Genomic DNA, 21,619 nt, shown 5'->3' on the forward strand with positions numbered 1-21,619 from the left:
CTTCAAGCAAAGAAAAATGTATCCATCACTGTGTATCTGACAGCTTCTCAATACTTACGGATTTTTAAGTGTGATTGTGGATATGAACAAATACGATTTTTGATATTAAATAGTGAAATGTGTCAACATTTGGAAGATATGTATAACAGCGACGCAATAACTGTCAACTAGTAACATATGATGTTCAACAGACATACCTGGGTAACAGGCATTTGAAGAGCCAAACATATTGACAGATGTTAATGTAACAATATAACAATTCACTGATAAGAGTTTCCCATTCCTCATTGTAACTAACCTTTATGAAACTATCACTTGTTGAGGTTTGAGGTAGTATCCGTCTGAAAAGGCTACAAAAATACCTTTCGCTTTTCCAACTACATATTGCCGTGAGGCTGAATTTTCTTCATATGGTTCATCCATAAGAACACAATGCAACAGATTTAATGCAGAAGCAGATGCAAGACTCTAGTTGTCTTTTAATAAGCCAGACATTAGGTTTACAAAAATGTGACACAATTCTCTAGTCAGTATATCAATACTTATTAATTAATATTTAACATTAATGTTTTTAAAATATGTTTTTATGCTAACACATAATTGGCTTATTAGTGTAATTTTTCTATGTATTAATCAAGATATTTAAAATTGTATCAGTTTAAATGCATACCATAATAAATATTGAATGGAATAGCTACATAAATCAAAGCACTTTGAGGTCTTTGGTATTTTGTAAAAGTGGATAAGGGTTTTGAAATAGTTCAGAACTTCCGCTCTAACCAACCCGGTCTTTGTATTACGGGTAAATGCCTTATTGCAACAAAACTCTAAATTATAATATATTAACTAGGCTTGTGCAACGCATTTATTTCATATTTCAAAGAAATTTCCACAATGCTAGCCACACTATGGATGGACTTTCAGTAAATTACCACTTATCTGATTAGACTATGACTGAGTCAAATCAAATGCATCTTCATATTACAAATGAACAAAGTGGGGGTTCAACAACTCTAGAAAAATGCAACTTGTTTTTTGACCTATAATCTCTATAACTTTGAACAAATCACTAAATATTTCTGAAACTTTTTTTTTGTTTTTTGTTTTGTTTTGTTTTTGCTAAAAGGAGGATGTTGTCGGTTTAGGCTTTTACACCTCACGTATGCCATTATATCAGAGAACACAGTGCTATTCCCAGAACACCAGTTTATGGGAAAATCTAATTGCCCGACTTGGCCATGTAACTTGTATACTTACAAAACCCTCTGATTATAGCAATCGACTTTGATCCTTTGATATGTTTACAATACACAGCTCAGCTACCTGACAGGCTAGTCTTAGAGAAAGCTAATCAACACCTTCCTCAAATTTCCACAATCTTACGTGTCTCGAATTATATCATGAGCTCCATAATGTCTCCACTTCTCACTACTACGTACTTTTGAAAGCCCTTAATATCTGTGGCCGTAGCTTTATTGAATCAGCCCTCGCACTGAAATGAACTGTCCCTTCAATGGCCACTTTCCTATTCCCTCCTTCTTTACTTGTCTGCAACCCATCACAACGGTGACACCTTGCTTCCTACTCAATATCGAAACCCACTGCCTTTATAGGTTTTGAAATCGGTTACCTGAGTTTAAGGTGCTGTGTTCAAATGACCTGCAAAAGAATCTTGACCGCACAGTAGTACAACAGTTTGCATCATCATCAGATTTTAATAATTTGATTTATTTCACTCTCGTCTAGAAGCATCGCTCGAGTATAAAGCCACAGCGCAATATCTTAAACCTATAGATGAGGGTTTACTGTGACCACCAAGTGTTGGGTTGGCGATTTCCCTTCACATCGTTTGCCTTCCTAAATATCTCAATGTCAGCTCACAGCGTACATACCATTGGTTCTTTTTTCTAGTTTTTCACATAAAATTTGCTCATGTATGAATTTTAGAAATCAAAACATACAAGAATTTCAGGAACAAAGTTTGTAAGTCTTTTAAAATATTATTGATATTTGCATGGCTTATACAGAGTTTTGCTTCCTTATTTAATTTACTTAGCTGTAATATATGAAGTTTCCTCATGATCTAGGGAACAACGCATTGTTACAAACGATTACACAGAAGGTGGGTTTCGCTTATGTTCACATTAAATAGGCTTTGACAGTATTTATTTTTGATTGATAGTTAAAAGGCAATAGTATTATTCCATGGGGAACATGGAGTTACCCTTCAGAATAGAGGGAAAAAACTTGAGGGAAAAAGGGAAGAATAATTCATCAAAAGACCAAAAGAGTTATAAAGACAATGTGAAAAAAAAAAAAGAATTAGATTGTCCAAACCTGGTGTTTGGCATTTGCATATTTGAATGAGGTATCGTAGAACATATTTTCTCCTGTCCAAGAGAAAACAGGAATGTCCTGGGTTCATTATTAAGAAACTACATGTTCCCCCCAACTCTCTCAGAACACCCTCCTTCACTTACCCAGTAAGTTCATCCTAAATCACATGAAACCCAAAATAAAGGAGTCCATCTTTTGACCTCGTTTTCACTAGAACTGGTTTTAATGGAGCACATCTTGCTGGTACCACTGTGGTGCCAACACCGTTAGTTAACAAGACACCCCCAGTGCCCTCCTCTTTCTATAAATTCACGGGAACGCCTTCCCCAACATCCACTCATGTTTTTTTATATGCCTTATAAGCATAAGTTACAGCTCAGTAGATACACTGTGGACACAAGTGAGCTGTACGAGGCATGCAAATGCAGCTTCGGGACAAGACCATTTGTGCCCACAGGGAATTGGATCAGCCTCTGCCCCCTTCTAAATAGAGCTGGCATGGCTTCCGATTGGAAACTCTCTGTCCGTGCCTTTGGCAAGCACACCAGAGTGTATATGCCAGGCACCAGCAGGGCCCGTGGGCTACGGGAGCCATCATGGGACTAGAAAGAAAAGGCAAGTCCGAGATGCCAAGGGGCTGCCCTGCCAACAGGCTGCAATGGAAGCATGCGTGAGGCACCTCCCACTAAATCCTGCAGAAGCCCACGGGAGGATGTGAATAGGATTAATTTTCAGCAGCTGGGGCTGAAGTTATTATGTCCTGTGTTTAAAAGTAAGTGTGTCCTTACTTTTTACTCACAACTCTCATCTCTTTTCACCAAGGTCAGAATCTTTGAGTGTTAGCCATCCTTCTGCTCTTCAAATCCAGAAAATCAAGCCACTCACTTTTCTATAAAAGCCACGTGCAATGAGTAATGATATGGAGAGACTGAGACTCAGAGCACGCACAGTGATATATAAGTCAAGTAATTTAAAAAAAGTGTATGGCAATATTATGTTAAACAAAACACATTTAAAAGCAAAACCAAAATATATAACCAAAACATAGACAGATATTAATTTTGCAAAGGATTCACCAGAAAGATTTAATGATGCCAAGCCTGTATTATGTAACGACAATTATGGACAGAATTCTACCTTCTAAGGCATCAATTTCCTCCTTTCTAAAAGATTAGGGTAAAAATATCAACTGGGTTTAATACAAAGCAGAGGACTTGTGAATACTGATGAGATAACGGATACAATAAAGGCAGATCCTTAAAGTGCCAAGTCCTATAGAGATGTAAGTCACCACATCCAAATGCAGTTCAGAATTTTAGTTCCTGCGTGATAAATGGATAAAAAATATCTAAAATGTTATCTTTAAAATACACCTAAAATATTACTGTTGCTCTAAAACCATATTTACAAAATCAAATACCATTGTTGTAACCTCACCGTCTATTCTGCATACTTTACTTATTTTCACTAGACGGCATTTAATTTCAGGGTAAATGAGGACTTCATCTCAGTTCCTCAAATGCCTGATATCAGCTGGTAAATTCCTGCAGCAAATTCTAATATAGTTCTCACTGCATGTTTACCAATATCCAAATAATGCCAGATCCTGGCAAATATGCAAATTTCCACTTTTCCCTTAATACATTACAACATCTAATAGCTACAAAAAAAACCTTTTTAGGTCAATGTAGCTCAGCAATTATACCCAAATTTTAAATAATGGTAAAATTGAGCTTCTATAACTATGTATGAAGCCATTTTTAAAAAGCATCATGTCTAATGTCACAACTGACAATTGCAGGTGTTCTACGTGTATGTACCTATCTCAGGACTAAGAGGATTATCACTTATTTGTATTCTCCTTTAGCGAATAACCTGGGCCCATTTTAAGTAGTTCCCATAGAGGAATTAATAGAGACAGAAAATTTCAGAAAGCTTCCATCGCCATTTGCTGCATCTCTTTTGATACCCCTGGTACTCACTTCGCCAATATCACAGTGACATAGGTATCTGAATAATGAATATTCCACCTGAGAATGCAAGTCATTATTGTCAGGTACCTAGTTATTGAGAAAGGCCAGAGCTTCTTAAACCACTCCACCTCTGAGAAAGAATTCCTTCTCAGAGGGTAACCTCCATCTTGGTGGGTGGGGGAGAATTACAGATGCTGGAGTTTCAGACAGAGCTAGACTGTCATGGTGCACTTGGACCCCAAATCTATCATCTAAGGGTTGTAAGAATCCAGCACATTTCCAGCCTGTATCAAATACAACTCAAACGTGCTCATTAAAATGTGTCTTAGGGTTTTTAATAGTGAGCGCTCTACTGACATTTTATCCATTGGCATTTCAACATTTTGTGCAATTGTAAAAATGCTGTTGCATTATAAAAACCTTGAATGATTCATGTGCCTTTAGGCTGCAGTTTAAGACCCAGCTGTTTACGGAAACACTTGCTAAATTCTGGACCTTCTTTGCTTGATTTTCTATCAGTGAAATATAAGAGCACCTACAGTTATTTCATTAAGAAGTCTGAAACTAATCCAAGGTTTCCCCAAAGTAATGGTCTACAGCATTATAAGTCAACACCATGTTTTTTAGGTTGGAAAGAGAGAATTAAATCCCTCTTGTTTAGTCAGAGTATGATTGATGAGCTCCCATCAATTGTATTCCCGCGGAATTTTCATTTTTGTCAATCGTTAGCCTCTCCTGATTGGCTGAGCAAAATTAACTTGACGTCTTCACACTTTGCTTTCATCAGAAAGAGAGCAAGAGCTGTCCATTATTCTTTGTAAACTCTCTCACTACCAGCCCCCCTTTCCTGCCTGCAGGGGTCTAGTGGCAGCCTCCATCATCGTAGGGCATCAGAATCCTAAGCAGTCTCTTTGTCTTAGTCCTTCCTTCCTCCAGAGCTTCACATGTATTTGCTGAGCTAAGGTGACATGAAAGGCTAGTGGCAAATACAACGGCCTACCATGGAGTAGGGCATTGGACCCTCCCTGTGCTCATCCGCACACGAAGCAGAAGAAACAACTAGTCGGCCAACAAAAACGTGAGTAATCTGCATTGTTACTTGTTCAGTCCACAAAATTTTATTTTTTGTTTTAACTCAACAAAGGTTGATACAAATACCAAAAGGTTGCTGGTATTCACAAACATGCATACGGAGATAGAAATAGCATGTACTAAGGAGCCTCTAAGGTGGCCCTCAGGGTCCCACTTTCTAGTAACCTTGCCCTCCTGTAATTGCTTTCCCTGAAGTGTGAGCTCCTGACTCACTTCCAACAAACAGTGACTCATGCCCAGCAGTGGTGATGGGATGTCCCGTCTAAGATTTCTTACAGAGACAGTGACTTCCATCTTGATCTCTTTCTCTGTTTCTCTTCCGTTTGCTCTAAGGAAAGTCAGTTCTCATACTACGAACTACTCAACAGAGGGAACACAGAGTAGGGAAATATTATCTCGAACCAAGGGCCCCTGAGGACCGCGACATGTGGAGGGTGATGTGACTGAGCTGGGAAGTGCGTCCTCGCCCAGGTAAGCCTGGAGATGACTGCAGTTATCTCGCACACTGAGCTCTTATTCTTTTTTTTTCTTTTTTCTTTTGCCTTAAATAACATTAGCTTTTGGTTGGCATATAGTTAAAAGAAAAAAGAAAAAGAAAAATCTAACCCTTGTACTTCTTGATCTTTAGTAGTTATTATTCATCAAAGATACCATACAATGAGGAAGAACAAAACTAAATGGACACCTACCCGTTTAGCAATAATTGTTTAGAAATCAGCAGGAATATGACATGAAATGAAGTTGACCATGCCATTTATTACTATTTAGAAGACTCCTAAAGTGAACACAAGTTTCAAGAGAAAATATAAAATTCTCTCATGCACTTGCCTCTTGCAATTTCCGGATATTAGACAAAATATTGACAACATCGTACATGATGGCCTCTGCCTCTGGCCATGTGCTTCTCTTTATTTAAGAAACATGATTGAGGCCCCGTGAGCCGTTTGGGGCATTGCCACAGTGTTCACATCCTGTGGGGCACAAGCATGGTGAAGAAGGGTCCACGTTTCTTATGTACTTCTTCCTCAAAATAAAAATACGCAACTTCATTTTCAGAACAAAATATACCTTTGATCAAGTTAAGCCCATTCTTTGGAAAGCAAGACTATACTCAGGTATTTTCAGATTTTAAAATTAAATATGTGGCATTTTTTATTCCAGAGCATCCATTGCTTATTGAGATGTTATGATTGATGGAAGGATAAAAAAAATTATATTATAATATTATTATTTATATTACGATTTCCTTTGGGAAAATTATACCATAAAGTATTATGCTAATTATAACTTTATAAAAATATGTTCTTGTTTATCTATTAGTCTAATAAAGTAAACAAGCAATACATTCTTTTGAAAGTCCCATGATAGTCATTGTAGTTTTATTACATGTATGATTTTCCAATATTAAGAGCACATAAAATTAAAAATTAGCTAAAATATAAAAATGAATACACCCACACACACAAACACACACACACACACAAACACACACACACACACACAAACACACACAGAGGGTGCCAAAAAATGTATACACATTTTAAGAAAGGAAAAATCTGTATTAAAATTGTAATACTCAATATACACCAATAACAAAAGATGAACACAAGTCATGCGCATACCTTTTTTGTCACCCCTGGTATATGTGTGTGTGTGTGTGTGTGTGTGTGTGTGTGTGTATACATATATGTATATATATACACACACACACACACACACACATATACATATATATATGCATATATACATTCTATTCCTAAAACACACAAACATGACTCTATAATAAATTCTATTTTTCCACTGATTTAGATTGAAATGTTGGGAAACTCCATAGAGTCATCCTTTCTTTTATTTATTTATTTTTTTATCTACCATGGACTTTCAAAGCCATGGTGAATTAAATCTTCGCTCCATTTTCTAACTCCTCCTTCTCATCTTCCTTTCTTCTTACATTTTTCTCTCTCTCTTTGTCTCTGAATTTTCTTTCCCATTTATGCTGAGAATTATTCTGGAGAGCTTGGATGTGAGACCACGACAATCACGTGGCACTTATGTCCAGTCAGCAGGAATAGAGGTCTGCCACATGAAATTGTGCCATGGGAAAATCGTGACACATTTCACTCCAGTGATGTAGATCTGTGTACAACAAACCTTAGTTTATTTATATGTCTGATATTGCTTGCTTCACAGAAAATTTGAACTTCTAAGGAGCTGTATGAATTCTGAGATGTTAAAAATTGATTAACTAATGCTATGATTTCTAAAATATTTGACATACATATTGGGTTTATTTCACAGAGATATTATCATAACATCCCTGTTTTTTCCTCATAATAAAGCTTTAATTAAAAATAAAAATGCCAACACTATAATATATAAAGAAATATAGATTTTTAAAAAAATTAACTTGAAATATTTAAAACCATCAAAATATAATTATAATTTAATTCCTTAATTTTCATGTTTAAAATTCTTTTCCTTAAACATTAAAATTTCTTGTCAACTATCATGAAAATTTCCATGTAGTGAGACATGAAGCAAAAGTAAATAATATTAAGCATAAAAAGCAATGTTAAATGTAAAGAAATTTCTAAATAAAATATATTGAAAACAAAAAAGTGCACTTTTTCTTTAAATACATAAAATTAATTTTGAATTGTACTTGATATGAAAAATAATGTAATTTCAGGATATTAAATTTAAATATTAAGAACAATTTCTCTTAGTTGCTTCTATTAAAAAGAAAAAAAAATTCCACTCTCTACCTAAAAACGTATTTTGTTGGTGAGAGACGCATACAATAAAAACTCAAACATTATTTCAGCACCAGAAAGATTGAAAGGTTTGTTTCTTGCTTTTGTACTAGAAGGAGGTAAAGAATACGTTTCACATTAAAGCTACATAAGTGGAAAAATTCAAATTTATAAGCTACTCTAAAAACTCTGAGAGAGGCCCTTTGACATATGGATACTCCATTAATGTTCATTTAACTTATGTATAGAAAATTAGAGCAGAATGAATGATTTATAATTTTCGTGTTTCAGGAAAGACTGACTGTAAATGTCTTAGGATTAAATTTTATAAACTTCTGTTTCTAAAATTTCAGGGCACCTCAGTGTGGAACAATTAAACAAAGCAATCGATGTGTTGGAAAGCAGACGATCGGAAAGGAACACCAGTTACAGAATACACAGCTTCCTTCCTCTTTACCTGACCGCACAATGGAACGCTGCCTCTGCCCAGCCCAGCGCACGCACTCTGCCAGCAGTGCTGTCTGTTCAACCGACGCCTGGTCTCCTTGCTGCAGCTTTGGAAACACATAGGACGGTGTGATGGTTAACGGTTCAACTTGACTGGGCCATGTGGTGCCCAGATGTGTGGCCAAACATTGTACCAGTGGGTCCATGAGGGGGTTTCTGGATGAGACTAATCTTTGAATCATAGAGAGAGTGATGAAGGCTGCCCTCCCAAGTGTCGGGGAGCCTCATCCACGCATTCCTTGAAGACTTGAATAGAACAAAAAGGGAACTGGACTAAGAGGAAGTCCTCCTGCCTGACTGTTGAGCTGAGACATCAGCAGTTTTCTGTCCTTGGACTCAGACTGAAAACTTGGCTCTTCCTGGGTCTGGAGCCTGCCCGTTTCCCAACTGGAACTGCAGCCTGGCTCTCCTGCTTGTCAAGCCTTTGCATACAGGCTGGAAGCACACCACCAGCTCTCCTGGGTCTCCAGCTTCCCGACCGTAGGTATGTGGTCCTCCAAGCCTCCAGAATCATGTGACCCAGCTCCTTATACTAAATCTCATGTGGAATTGATTCTGTTTCCCTGAAGAACCCTGACTAATTTGGATGGCACGGGGCCCTCCACATCTTTCTTGCCCATCCCCTGCCTGGGAAACAGCCACCAGTCCCCTTCAGCTTCCCAACCCTGAAGCAGCTATCTTGTCCTGACTGACATACGACGTCTCCTCCATTCCTTAGCTTCGTTCTGTCTGTTGCCACCTGGAGCTGAGCTCTCTTTACCCTTTATGCTCTTCTCTTTATGTAAGTAAATAAAAGTGTGGGACTCAACCCCAGGAGAATCAGGCACTGGTTATATATGCACAGCCCTGTGTACCACTGATGGTCTCTTTAATCCTCAACATAATACCTAACTCCCAGGGGGGTTCTCATTCTAAATTTTCAAGTTGAAAAAAGCTAGACTTGTGGTGACTGAGATAATTGATGAAGGTCGTACAGTACACAGGGCAGAGTGGAATTTGCATGCAGGTTCAGGGGTCTCCCCGACTTGTGGGGGACACGTTCCAAGACCCCCAGTGGATGCCTGAAACTGCACATAGTATTGAACCCTACATAGACTGTCCATACATCCCTATGATAAAGTTTAATGTATAAATTCGGCACAGTAAGTGATCAACAACAATAACTAATAATACAATAGAACAACTATAACAATAAAATGAGTTACTTGAATACAATCCCTGCAATACCCCCAGAGCTGATCTGATAACTTAGATGGCTATGAAGTGACTGCCAGGCGGGGAGCTGAAGAGCTTGACTGGGGCTCCAGTCCCTAGAAGCTGGAGGGGGCAGGGAGAGGTGGGTACCACAGGGATGGCTGGTCACGAGGCGGGCAGGTGGATGGGGTTGGGGAGCCTGACTCCCTTGGCTCAGGATGCCGGGAAGCTGCAGAGTACCCAATGTGCCACGTGCATGAGGTAGCACAGGGCACAATCCATGCCACCAGTCAGACTGCAGTGGCAGCAGCACAGGTAACAAAGAAGCTGGTGCCAGTAACACTGCCACCCTCAGGATCCCCGGCAGAACTTGGGGAAGTGTGGAAGCAGCAGGAGCACCATTTGCAGACAGGGTGTCAAAAAGAATTGAGTTGAATCTTGAATATGGCTTACAGAAAAGAAATTCCTGGATAAAATGGAGTTATCTACTGCCAAGCAAAACTATGAGCTGGGAGTCAAGAAAAGTAGTTTAGTTTTGAGAGTCACATTTGTCTATGTCTGAGTTGTGTGCATCTCGTAATGGTGAAATAAATAATAATGGTGCTGCTATTATCAGAACAACATGGCTTGCGGTACGAATAAAAGCTGAACTTAACTCGTGGCAGACAGTGTTCTGTAACCTTTTTTTATGAATTATTAAATTTGCATATACAATCAGATTTCTGGAAAAACAAGAACAACAAAAGCAACAATAACAATAAATTCTCCAACCTCCCCCCACTCAAAAAAATATATATATTCCTAAGACACATCCATGCCACTTATTGCCTCGGGCTGCTTCCCTGTGAGCTGTGCAAATGCCACAGAGGTGTAGTGGCCCCAAATATTTACTATGTGGTCCTTTCCGGAAGAGAGGTTTAGTGATGACTCTGATGAAAAAGAACAACCCGTGGATGGCTGTTGGTGGAGTGACTTTGACCATAGTTTTCAAAGATCACTCTGACTGCTTTGTGGTCAATATTTGTTGGGAGCAAGGGCTTGACTTTATCATACAATTTGATGGCTGTAGCATTTTGCTCTACAGTCATAATGTTTACTCATCCACAAATCCCAACAGAGTCCCTATGCACTTTGAAAGTAGGTAGAGTTTCCTGGTTTGTTTCAATCTCAGTACACACATTTCTGAGAATTCCTACCATTTAGTGGGTACTCATGAAATGTTTTTTAAAGAAGGAATGCACTCAAATCATGCCCTGGAAGTTGGCAGAAGGTAACGTTATTTCAAATTATATTTTCATGGCATTCTACTATGAATATGTTTCCCTTCTCATAAAATTTTTGTGAAACTCAATCTCAGACTTCAATCTCAGATTGAATTTATTATTATCTGGCTGTGTATACTTGATACAAATGAATTAGGTGTTCCTTTTGAACAATGAAAAATGTTCTGGGAAATACTCATTAACTACCTAGGACATCACCATATGAGAATAGTTCCCAAATATTTCATATGTTGAGACTGGAAAAGCGACTTAAATTACCACCAAAGAGATTTGGGTTTCAATATAAAATTAACACCTTCATTTTAGAATAATAGAACAAGGGCAGTTGTCAAATATTCTTGTGGAAGAGCTAATAAAGTAAGGAACCGCCAGCCATGGACTCATAAGCCAACCATAAGAGCCATGGGAAAAGATCAGAAACGGGTCGCCTTTCTTTTGCCTAGTGCTTCTCTTTTTATATTTCTAATTTTCAACCTTCCTGCTTGTGTATATGCGTATTTTAATTTCAGGTGTGTTTCTTACAAGCGCTGTGTTGCTGGATTTTTTTTGCTTAGTCTAATTTACTTCTCACAGTTTAATTGGTATTTTCTCTGTTATATTTATACTGATTAGTAACATATCTGGGTTTACTTTTACAATATTTTGTGTTTTCTAAATGCTTCTTTTCCTTCACATTTCCTTTCTTCCTATTTTTCTGCCTTCCCTTTGATTTATAAGATTTCTATATCCCCATTTAGTTCTCCGATGGCTTGGAAACTATATACTGTATTTCTATATATATAGTGGTTGTTCTCAAGTTTCTAAGTTACCTATTTAATGGTAACCTTCCCATATTTTTAAGGGCTTAGCAATGAGTTTGCAGAATTTTAAATATGTTCCCTATATTTGTTTGATGTTGAAAGTACTCATTGTAAAATAATTCTTTGAAAATGACTCAGGATTTCTTTCTTGTCATTGAATGACTAGGAGCTCTGAGGAGCACCACGCACACGCATGCACACACACGCACACGCACACACTTGCCCACGGATACTCCTGTATCCTGAGGGTCACGCTCACAGACACCTCACTGGTCTCACCAGCCTCAGGACGACTCTCAGGTTCAAACAATCCCATAACCATAAGCTGAGCCCCCGCTGCGCTGGTGGAGCTTGGACTGGAGTGGAGTGACCTGCAGTAACTGGGACAGAAACACCTGGAACCCAGGGCACATGGACAGGCCCACAGGAAGAGGGAATGGGGGGCGGCAGGAGTGCAGGAAATTGGTCTGAATGTTTGGCATGTGAGAAGGGAGAGTTTCTCGCATGAGTGATTCCCATAACAACACTTCTGTGGGGGCTTTGAACTTTGGGAAGAACATGGAATTTAGACTGGGGATCTTTTCTGCACCCACACTTTGCAGGAGTGCTGGTGTTACTCTGTTCTACCAAGTCGTCTTGGGAGGAAAGTTTCCCAAAATGAGTTGACAAATGGCAAGAGATTCAAAGAGAAAATAAAGAGCTGACAAATGAGGCCTAAGCTTCTTGGCTTGCTCTGAAAACCAAGTATCAGCCCCCATTTCCTTTTTATTTCATCAGTATTATAATTAATAACATCCTTGTAATATAAATAAAGTTTGTACTTGGAGTTTAAAAAAAAGGTGATGAAAAGGAAAAGCGTCATCACTCTACAAGACAACAGCAGAAACAAACACGATAGCTGCTAGAGTTTGGAGCCATCCAATAGAGAATGTATGTCTTTAGATAAACATGCAGTGTCTCGAAAGGAGGCAGGAGCAAAAATGAACACACAGTAAGAAATTATAAAAAACAAAGCGATTGAAAATGGAATTTCCATATATAAATTAGTTAAAGAACAGAACTGAAAATATTTAAAAAAATAATTTACGCATTTTTCAGGACTGATGAAAATATGAAGCCACTGATCTAGAAAGTAGATCAGTGTATCTTCCACGAAAAATAAAGTAAAATAAAAGGAAATCCGTGTCTAGACAGATGGCAATGGAATCACTAAACACAGAAGATAAAATCTTGAAGGGGCAGCAAGAAAGGCCATGTCAATTAAAGGAAATGACAGAATGATTTCAGACAGTCTGACGGCAAAAACACAAGCCAACAGTCAAATAATATCTACTAAGACCCAGGAGAAAACACCTGTCAACCTTGAATTGTCAGTCAGCAAAAGGATGAAAGGGAAATGAAAACATTTAGAGAATAAGCAAACACTGAGGGAGTTTTATCTCCAAGAGACCGTTTCTAAAGGAAAATTTGAGGATTAGTTCCAAGAGAAAAATAATCTGAGAACAGTTTCAAATGCAAGAAAGTCAGTAAACAAATGAAATGGTAACAAGAAATGCTTCGCATTTCCTATGAAAATACAACGTAAATCAGAAGTTCAGAAAAATATGAAAATCTCATTTTGAAATTGAAAACCACAATCATTGTAAAAAATAGGATGAGTCAAAGAAAAAATTTTAAAAGATTTAGAATTGAATGGCAGTGAAAGGCATTAGATAAGACCTAAAAGGATGAGTCATGCCACGCTCCATGTTCATGAAACATAACACCCAATGTACTGAAAATGGTAGCTCTCCTCATCAATTTGATCAACAGACTGACCACAATCCCAAGAGAGATTTTCTTTAATGGAAAGTGACAAGTTGATTCTTTTTTGTGGAAGAAAAAAGGGCCAAAAATATCCAAGACACTCCAATGAGCTATTAAATCTTATAATAATAGCATTTATTATTATTATTATTATTATTATTATTATTATTATTATTTATTACCATTATCATTGTTGTATTTTCACAGTCCTAGTGCATTCCTGACATACCTGACATGATAAAAGCTGTGAAATTGAAATGTATATTTTAACATCCAGGTTCTACTTTGACTGTTAAGATAGATCTATGTTTGTTTTACTCTAGCATATATTTACTTTGTGGAATACAAGCAAATGATTATCTCCTTTGCCAAATAGTAGACTGAAAACTAAATGGAATAATAAGAACAGGATGGGAACCCTAGGGAACAGAAGAACGTTTGGCCAGCATCTCTCAAACGGAAGCAGTGAGCCCACTGTCTTCAGTCGGGAGCGTCAGATGGCCCTGCCCTCGCTGTACAGGGACCCATCACAGCAGTCAGCTCTAAAGGCAACGTGGCCCCATGTAGGGTGACCACTGTCTGACTCTCGTTTGAGGCTAAACTGCAGGGCCCTAGGATTGACCCAAGCAGCTAAAGACACTTTTGAATATAATTGGAGTCTATCCATAGAGGGCAAGAAATAAACCTCACTCCCAGAAAAATGAGTTCCGGTCGTACAAACAAAGAAGAGAGTTGAAAGAGATCATACTGCATGTCTCGGACACTGCCTGAACCCGGGCCCCAGAGCTACGCATGCAGTACTAGAAGACTTACTGCTTTATCAGGGCGTCGTGTGGAAATATATGTCATGCACAGAACTGGGGAAGCGGCAGCGTGGGTGCGGAACCAGCCCCACACGGGAGTGGACCCGCAGTGCTATAACACATTGCGAGGATTGGTGTGGTGAGTGGAGCGAGTGGAAATGGAGCTCCTGGACCAGGGACAGCTCCACACGTCCAGCACCCTGGACAGCATTCAAATCCCAGAAACAGGATGACAGCCAGGTGTGAACTTCAGCAACATCAGTAAGACCACTGTCCAGAAAACCATTGTCCTATCACTGCTATTGGACACTGGAAGGGATCACGACATCTAAATAAGGATCCCAAGCAAGAAGAAAAATGAAAAAAATAGCAAAGGTCACAGGGGCTGAAGGTGGGCTTGCGTTCCTCAGTGAGCAGCTATACTACTGAGGACTGCCAGAAGTTTTCAGGAGCTGACTTTGTTAGGTGCAGGTAGGAGGCCGGGTGCAGAAAGCAGAAGGAAACCTGTCTTAAGGCTAATATCTAACGGGGCAAAGTCCTCCGTAAAGAAGTGACAAAAGGTCAACTTTAAAAATCCTCCCTTGACTCTGCATTGCTCCTCATGTTCAACCACCTACTCTTCCTTCAGCCTCCCCTGGCGTTATCATTTCACAAAGTTCCTGAAAGATTATTCTGCACCTTTAGGCTCCACTTGCTCCATTTCATTCATTGCTTACCTCTCAGCAGTCTGAATTCAACCTTTACCACTGTAGGAAAATTATAGTTTAAAAAGTGATCATTTACTTCTAATTGCAAAAATTTGATGGCTACTTCTATTCCGTTTGATACACCACAAACTATTTAACTTGAATAGGTCTCTTCCCCTTGGTTTCCAGGACCCCCACTCCACCACCTGAAGCCCAGGAGCCGCCCATTTGAGTATTTTAGAGTTCGCAAATAGCAGCCTGTCTATTCCCTGGCCAGTCCACCTACTCAGGCTTGATCTTTCCTGATAATTCTTTGCTGAGCACTGTCATCCACACCCAGGGTTTCTACTACACATTTGATTCCACCGACCAGATCATTCTCATAATTTAAAATTCTATTCAATAAGTAGAGCTACCACAATGAATTAAAATTTATCTATTTCTTCATAGAATTACCATCTGGTACGTCAGATAATAAAAGACACTGGGTTGCTTCATGTCTATATTTCAAAGGTACCACAAACCAAAGACATACCAAGATAACTCACTATCTTTTCTCCTCGCATGTAATCAGAGAACATGTGTCATCCATTTTAACATCTGCATCACTCTTGAAGCTCCATCTTCCCATTCATCTCCAGTGCTATCACTAGAACTAGTATCAGTTAACCTGGACAGTGTCCCAACTCATAAATAATTCCACCCTTTTCCAATTTACTATCTTTGATCCGGTGGTGTTTCTGTGTTTCAACCATTATCATTTCTATACATAAAATCTTTTGGGAGTTTCCATTGTTTCAAGACTAAACTCAAACATGTTAGCATAGCAAATACTGACTTCCATCTTGGATAACTTTGTCAAACACGTAACTTATATCTTTGTGCATAGTCTTTATTTCAGCCAAGTCAAACAGCTTGCAATTTCTTTGGTGGAAAAGAGATAGCAACACTCTGTCTTTGGCCATTAGGGTCCTAGAGCCTGCAAGGCCCTTTCATACCTTCCTGCTAGCTCGCTCTTCTGAGTGCTTCAAGATCAGATTTGGTTTCCTCTGGAGAGTGCTTCTCTATTGCCTAGACTCATCTAAGTTCAGCGCCTGTTCCCTTACCTCCTTAAAACCATATGTTACCTTTATTATGACATATATCACATTGATTGATGTATGTAATAGACACCTTGTCTTTCCAGGTAGGATATGAGCAGGATCTGAGTTTTATTCACTTGTTATCTTCAGTGCCTAGCACATGAAAAAATGAATAACTCATAGATGAGCTAGGTGATAGCTTTAAAATTCCTGCTGGCTATCCAGTGTGCTAATTCTTAAATTTTAATGTAGTATAAAATACTTTGTAATTTATGGAAAATTAAAATGTAATCCCTAAAATTTATCTTAGACAGTGTTTGACGATATCCTAGAAATTTTAGTGCGACTCAAATTTCTCTAGTCATTTTAATTTTTTTTAATTAAAATTAAAATGACTAGAAATTTTAGTGTGACTCAAAATATTTCTAAGGGAGAACATTATTGTTTGCAATAGTCAATAATTCTCAGGTTTGAAATTAGAGTAATTTGCCTCACTGTCATAAAGATCCAGTTTCTGTTGGGGCAATATAAATACTTCAGATTTTATTTACTTACATTTACTCTTCGGGAAGAGCTACTTCTAAATTACACTGCAAAATAATTAAGAAATAGCCAAGTAGACTTCTTATTAACCCATGCACTGCAATAAGCAGATCTTATAACTGTCTCTTGAGCCTGTGGGTAACATCTGGCAGCGGATGTTTCCTATTCGTTATAGGATACAACATCTGGCTCCTTAGCATCATCCAAGGGATGGGTATGTGACTAGACTAGCCTGCTATAGTTTGCTGGCCACTCTCACTGATACAGACTCTTAGTAACGCATAGGCCAAAGCATGGTTTATTATAATTCAGTTTTCCATTTACAACTTTATAGTGTTGGTATTTACATATATATTTTTACTTACACAGTGGTGTAATAAAAAGGTGTTCTTAATATGGTTGTATTTTTACTAGCAAGTGATACTATTTTATGATGTGTAATTTATAATGGTGGTAATTTGAAACTTACATAAAATAAGCAAAAGTTAGACATGCCCTTGGATAGTTTGAACATTGTTTAATGGAAAGAAGTGTTACTAATTTAAAGATTTTCAAAGTCTTTATTCTGCTTTCTTTTCTCTGACCATCAATCTATAATCATTACGCATATGTTGGATCCAAAAGACCCTCAGAAGATGCTGTGTAAGATACAGCCTCAAGTTAAGGGAGGTTAAGACCTACCTAGGAATACTTAACACATCAACAGGAAACTGTACAGAATAAAACAATGCTAACAACTACTGTCAAATCGGTGGATATAATCTAGAGGGTGAATGCTACAGGAATTTCAAGTAAAGTCCCACAATAGAAAGATTTGAGGAACAACAATTTTTGATTGAAGTAGAACATTTTCCCTCAATGAGGTAAAATTCAGGGAGAGCTGTACTTTTGATGATTAATGGTGAGGAATCTGACAAAAATATGGCAAAGGGGAGTAAAGAGAAAATAGAAAGTTACTGTCTTATCACTTCCCTCCCCTTCTTTGGTCTCTGTTTGGCCGTGGCAACCACCAAGTAAATTTTGATGTACAAAATTAAAAAAGGGAAAAAATAAGACAAAATAAGCATTTAACTGAATAATCAATTCAGTTAAGGGAATTTGGAGGTTGCATTTAGCTTGACTAAAATTGCCCACTTAGAAATATCTTTTCTGCCCTGGAGATCAAGCTCACCATGCTTCTTATTCAAAGGTTCAATAGAGTAAAACGTTTACACTGAATTTAGAGAAGAATAATGATTGCACTAAATAATGTACCAAAAACTTTCCATACCTTATGTTTTACATTGTCACAGTAACACAATGAGTTTGATACTGTTGTTCCCACTGTATTGGTGAGAGATCTAAATATCGAAAGGTCCCCAAAAGCCACATGATGACAAAGTGATGGAACAAGATTGTCACCAAACTCTCTGAAGTCTGATACTTCCCTCTACCACACATTATATTTTGCTGTAGTGAAATCTTTAGAACACCAGCTAAAAGGATCTGAATACATGCAACTTTATGCCAGGTCTTTAGTATTTAATACTAACCATTTCCACATAAACATGTTCTATTCTAGATAATAAAACACAAAAAAAATTTGAGCCCAAGCTCCAATTCCATTTCACACACACACACACACACACACACACACACACACAAACACACACACACACACGAATGACAGCACTTAAAGAAGAGGAGAGGGGTCTTCTATGCCTTGAGACAAACAGAGGGAAAAGGTATAAAAGGAAAGAAATAACCTAGGGGGAAGTATTCAGAAATGAAGAAATGGTAATTATGTGAAGATGATGGTGTTGGCTAACATTACAGTGGTGATTGTTTCTCAGTATATGTGTATCTGGGAAGCTCCTTATCTGCCCTTCAATTCTGAATGATAGCTTTGCTGGGGAGAATAATCTTGGTTATAGGTCCCTTTCATCACTTTGAATATTTTGTGCCAATCCCTTCTGGCGTGCAAATTTCTATTGAGAAATCAGTTGACAGTCTTATGGGAACTCCCTTGTAGGTCACTAACTGTTTTTCTCTTGCTGCTTTTAAGAGTCTCTCTCTGCCTTTAACCTTTGTCATTTTAATTATGATGTGTCTTGGTGTGGGCCTCTTTGGGTTCATCTTGTTTGGGACTCTCTGTGCGTCCTGGGCTTGTATGTCTATTTCCTTCACCAGATTAGTGAAGTTTTCCATCATTTCTTCAAGGAGGTTCTCAATTCCTTGCTCTCTCTCTTCCCCTTCTGGTGCCCCTATTTAATATCTGTAACTAAATATTTAAGGTCATTAACACTAAGGTCCATATCTGTCTGGATTATCACTGGATCCCCAGTGTCCAGTACACAATTCAGAGCAAGCACACATACTTACTTAATTAATAAGAGCATACATAAATGAATGAGTTGAGAAAGACATTCTAGGCAGGAGAAACATGCAAAAGCACAGAAGATTGGAATTGCAGACACTTTTTTATGAATAGAAGACTTTCATCAAAAAGAGAGTGTTGGAAGAAGGCCGAGTATATAGATTGGATTAGATTGTGAAGGCTCTGATGGCCGTGGTAAGACATGGTATAGTAAACTACTGGATGGTTTTCATTGGGAAATGGATACAGTTTGATTTCTCTTCCATACAACTGGCAGTAATGGGTTAGATAAATGGGGACAATGCATCTGAATGAGAGGAGATAGGCTATTACCTGGCCAGATGAGACATACTGTTTGGCCAGAACAAGTGTAACATGAGTAGGAATGGAGAACAGAAAAAGCAAAGGTGAAATTTTAAGGATGTAGATTCACAAGGACTTAGTGATGAAGAAAGTGAGTAGGAAAGAGAAAATCAAATGTCTCAGATGATTGGGACTTGAATTTGTGGGTGAATCATGATGCTATTGATCAGTAACAAAGGGAACAATGGAAAAAAAGACAGGCTTGGGGAAATGTTCAGCACGTGTTGTTCACCTGGGGATATGGAGCTAATGAGTTCAAGTTCAGGCATCATAAATACAATGTCTAGAGTACATCTGGGAGGTTCCTAGTAAGTACCCGGAATACAGAACTGTGTCTCCGAAGAAAGTACAGTGAGATGAACGAGAGAGTACCCAGTGGCCGGAGGTTAAGAATAAATGATCCCTGCATTAGTCAGCAAAGCAAGAATTGAGTCAAAGTATTGTTCTTCCTTACTGTGAAGACACCTATGACTAAATGCAGTTTATCATTCTGATTTTCATAGGAAGTACTGCATAGGTCTCAAGAGGACGTGTTTAGGGTCAGACTGCATGAGATTTTGATTTTCCTGCCGTCATTTGCAAACTGGGTGACCTTGGGTATGTTTTTTAACTTTCCTAAGCTTCTGTTTTCTTCTTTCTAATATAGGAAAACAGTTTTACACCTAGATGATTCACTGGGCTTATCTTTATAGGGTGCGAAGAGTAATACTCTTACTTTAATTCCAACTATAGTCTTTGACTTACATAGAATTTCTTTTCCCTGTCCTTGAACGAGAGCTTGGGAAGATCCTATAGCTTTCCAATTTTTTAGACACTTCTTATTATAACCATGATGACTCACTTTCAGATACTTCAGCTGTTGAAATCGAAGAGTTGCACACCTCCAAAACATTCTCCCTCCCTCATCTCCACCCCTGAAAAGTGTCTCTCCGAACGCCCTGCAGAGGGAAAGGGGAGACAGGTCACTCTTTCTCTTTCTAGTTCCCTTATCCTTCTCATCTTTGGCAACTATTTGCTTGAAGACCAGGTTAAAGGAAAAGAAGCAAACATTTGCATGTTGAGCTGATGATACTCGTACTTATCGCTTCACTGCTGATGAATCCTTGTGAGCGGCAGGCATTTAAATACTAGTTCCCACACAAAGGTCATGGTTATGTGAGCAGTTTAGACTCTGACTGATGTCTTGAGACAATTCTTGTGACATCATGAGCTTTGATCTCCTTGATAGTCCACCTGTCTGGGCAGTGAGCACCTGACTGGGCAGTGACCACCTGACCACTTGCTACACCAAGATATGGGAGTACAGGCTTGACCTACTTCTCCCCAGATACTTCTATTGCCATCACAAGCTGCTCCAGACCCTAGCCTATGAAATTCTTTGAGTAAGAACCAGGCACCATTCCTGTGGCTTATATAAACTTCCAAACCTCAGGTCACAGGTGTCCTAAGAACCCAAGAACCCTGTCACCACCCTGCTCCAGTGCATCTTGGTGGGGGACATTCCTAGCTGCATTTCTGGCAGGAACCCACACTTTCAAAGACTGGTTTTCCTGGAGAATCCATAACCAGAATGAAAACTGTCCTATTTTCCAACTTTGTGAATTTTCAGTTTTCTATTTGATAAAGATTGTTGGGAAGTTGAGGGTAAAATTTGAATCACAAGCTTCGTCACTCAAGTTCCACATGCACATATCTAACTTCTGCCTTTAGAATTTAAGATTCGTTTTACCCATTTTTTCTCAACTGTAATGTTTTGACTAAAATTTTCAGTCAATAGGAAAAATTATGTACTATTATATTCATAGTAATGTTTAAGTTTTTAGGATTCGTGTAGAGGTTGAAAGAATAACGTATAAAGAACCTAAGTCATTGTGCTTATGGTTATTATTTTTCTACTGGTCCACAAAGTATAGACAACCACATGACACATAACAAATTTCACCTACTGTTACTACAATGTCGAATGTAAATAAAAGAATCAATATTTTGTTATTGCAGAGCTATTTTAAGAACTGAACGTCAAGGCAAAGTTCTGCTGAAT

The 21,619-nt window shown here is 38.3% G+C and overlaps 1 protein-coding gene across 4 annotated transcripts in view; it reads right to left on the reverse strand.

Annotated features, from left to right (window-relative positions):
- NETO1 (neuropilin and tolloid like 1) overlaps positions 1-21,619 on the reverse strand; it is a 77,351-nt gene that overhangs the window by 30,976 nt on the left and 24,756 nt on the right. Inside the window, exon 5 of one of the 4 annotated variants that reach the window (XM_033135635.1) lies at positions 8,674-8,709. The exons of the other annotated variants lie outside the window; for them this stretch is intronic. Within the exon in view, the coding sequence (XP_032991526.1) occupies positions 8,681-8,709 (29 nt within the window). The 3' untranslated portion in view covers positions 8,674-8,680. Of the gene's footprint in view, positions 1-8,673; positions 8,710-21,619 lie in introns of those variants that run through there. 4 annotated transcript variants of the gene reach the window in all.

The sequence above is a fragment of the Rhinolophus ferrumequinum genome, chromosome 19 (genome assembly GCF_004115265.2).
Source record: "Rhinolophus ferrumequinum isolate MPI-CBG mRhiFer1 chromosome 19, mRhiFer1_v1.p, whole genome shotgun sequence".
NCBI lineage: Eukaryota > Metazoa > Chordata > Mammalia > Chiroptera > Rhinolophidae > Rhinolophus > Rhinolophus ferrumequinum.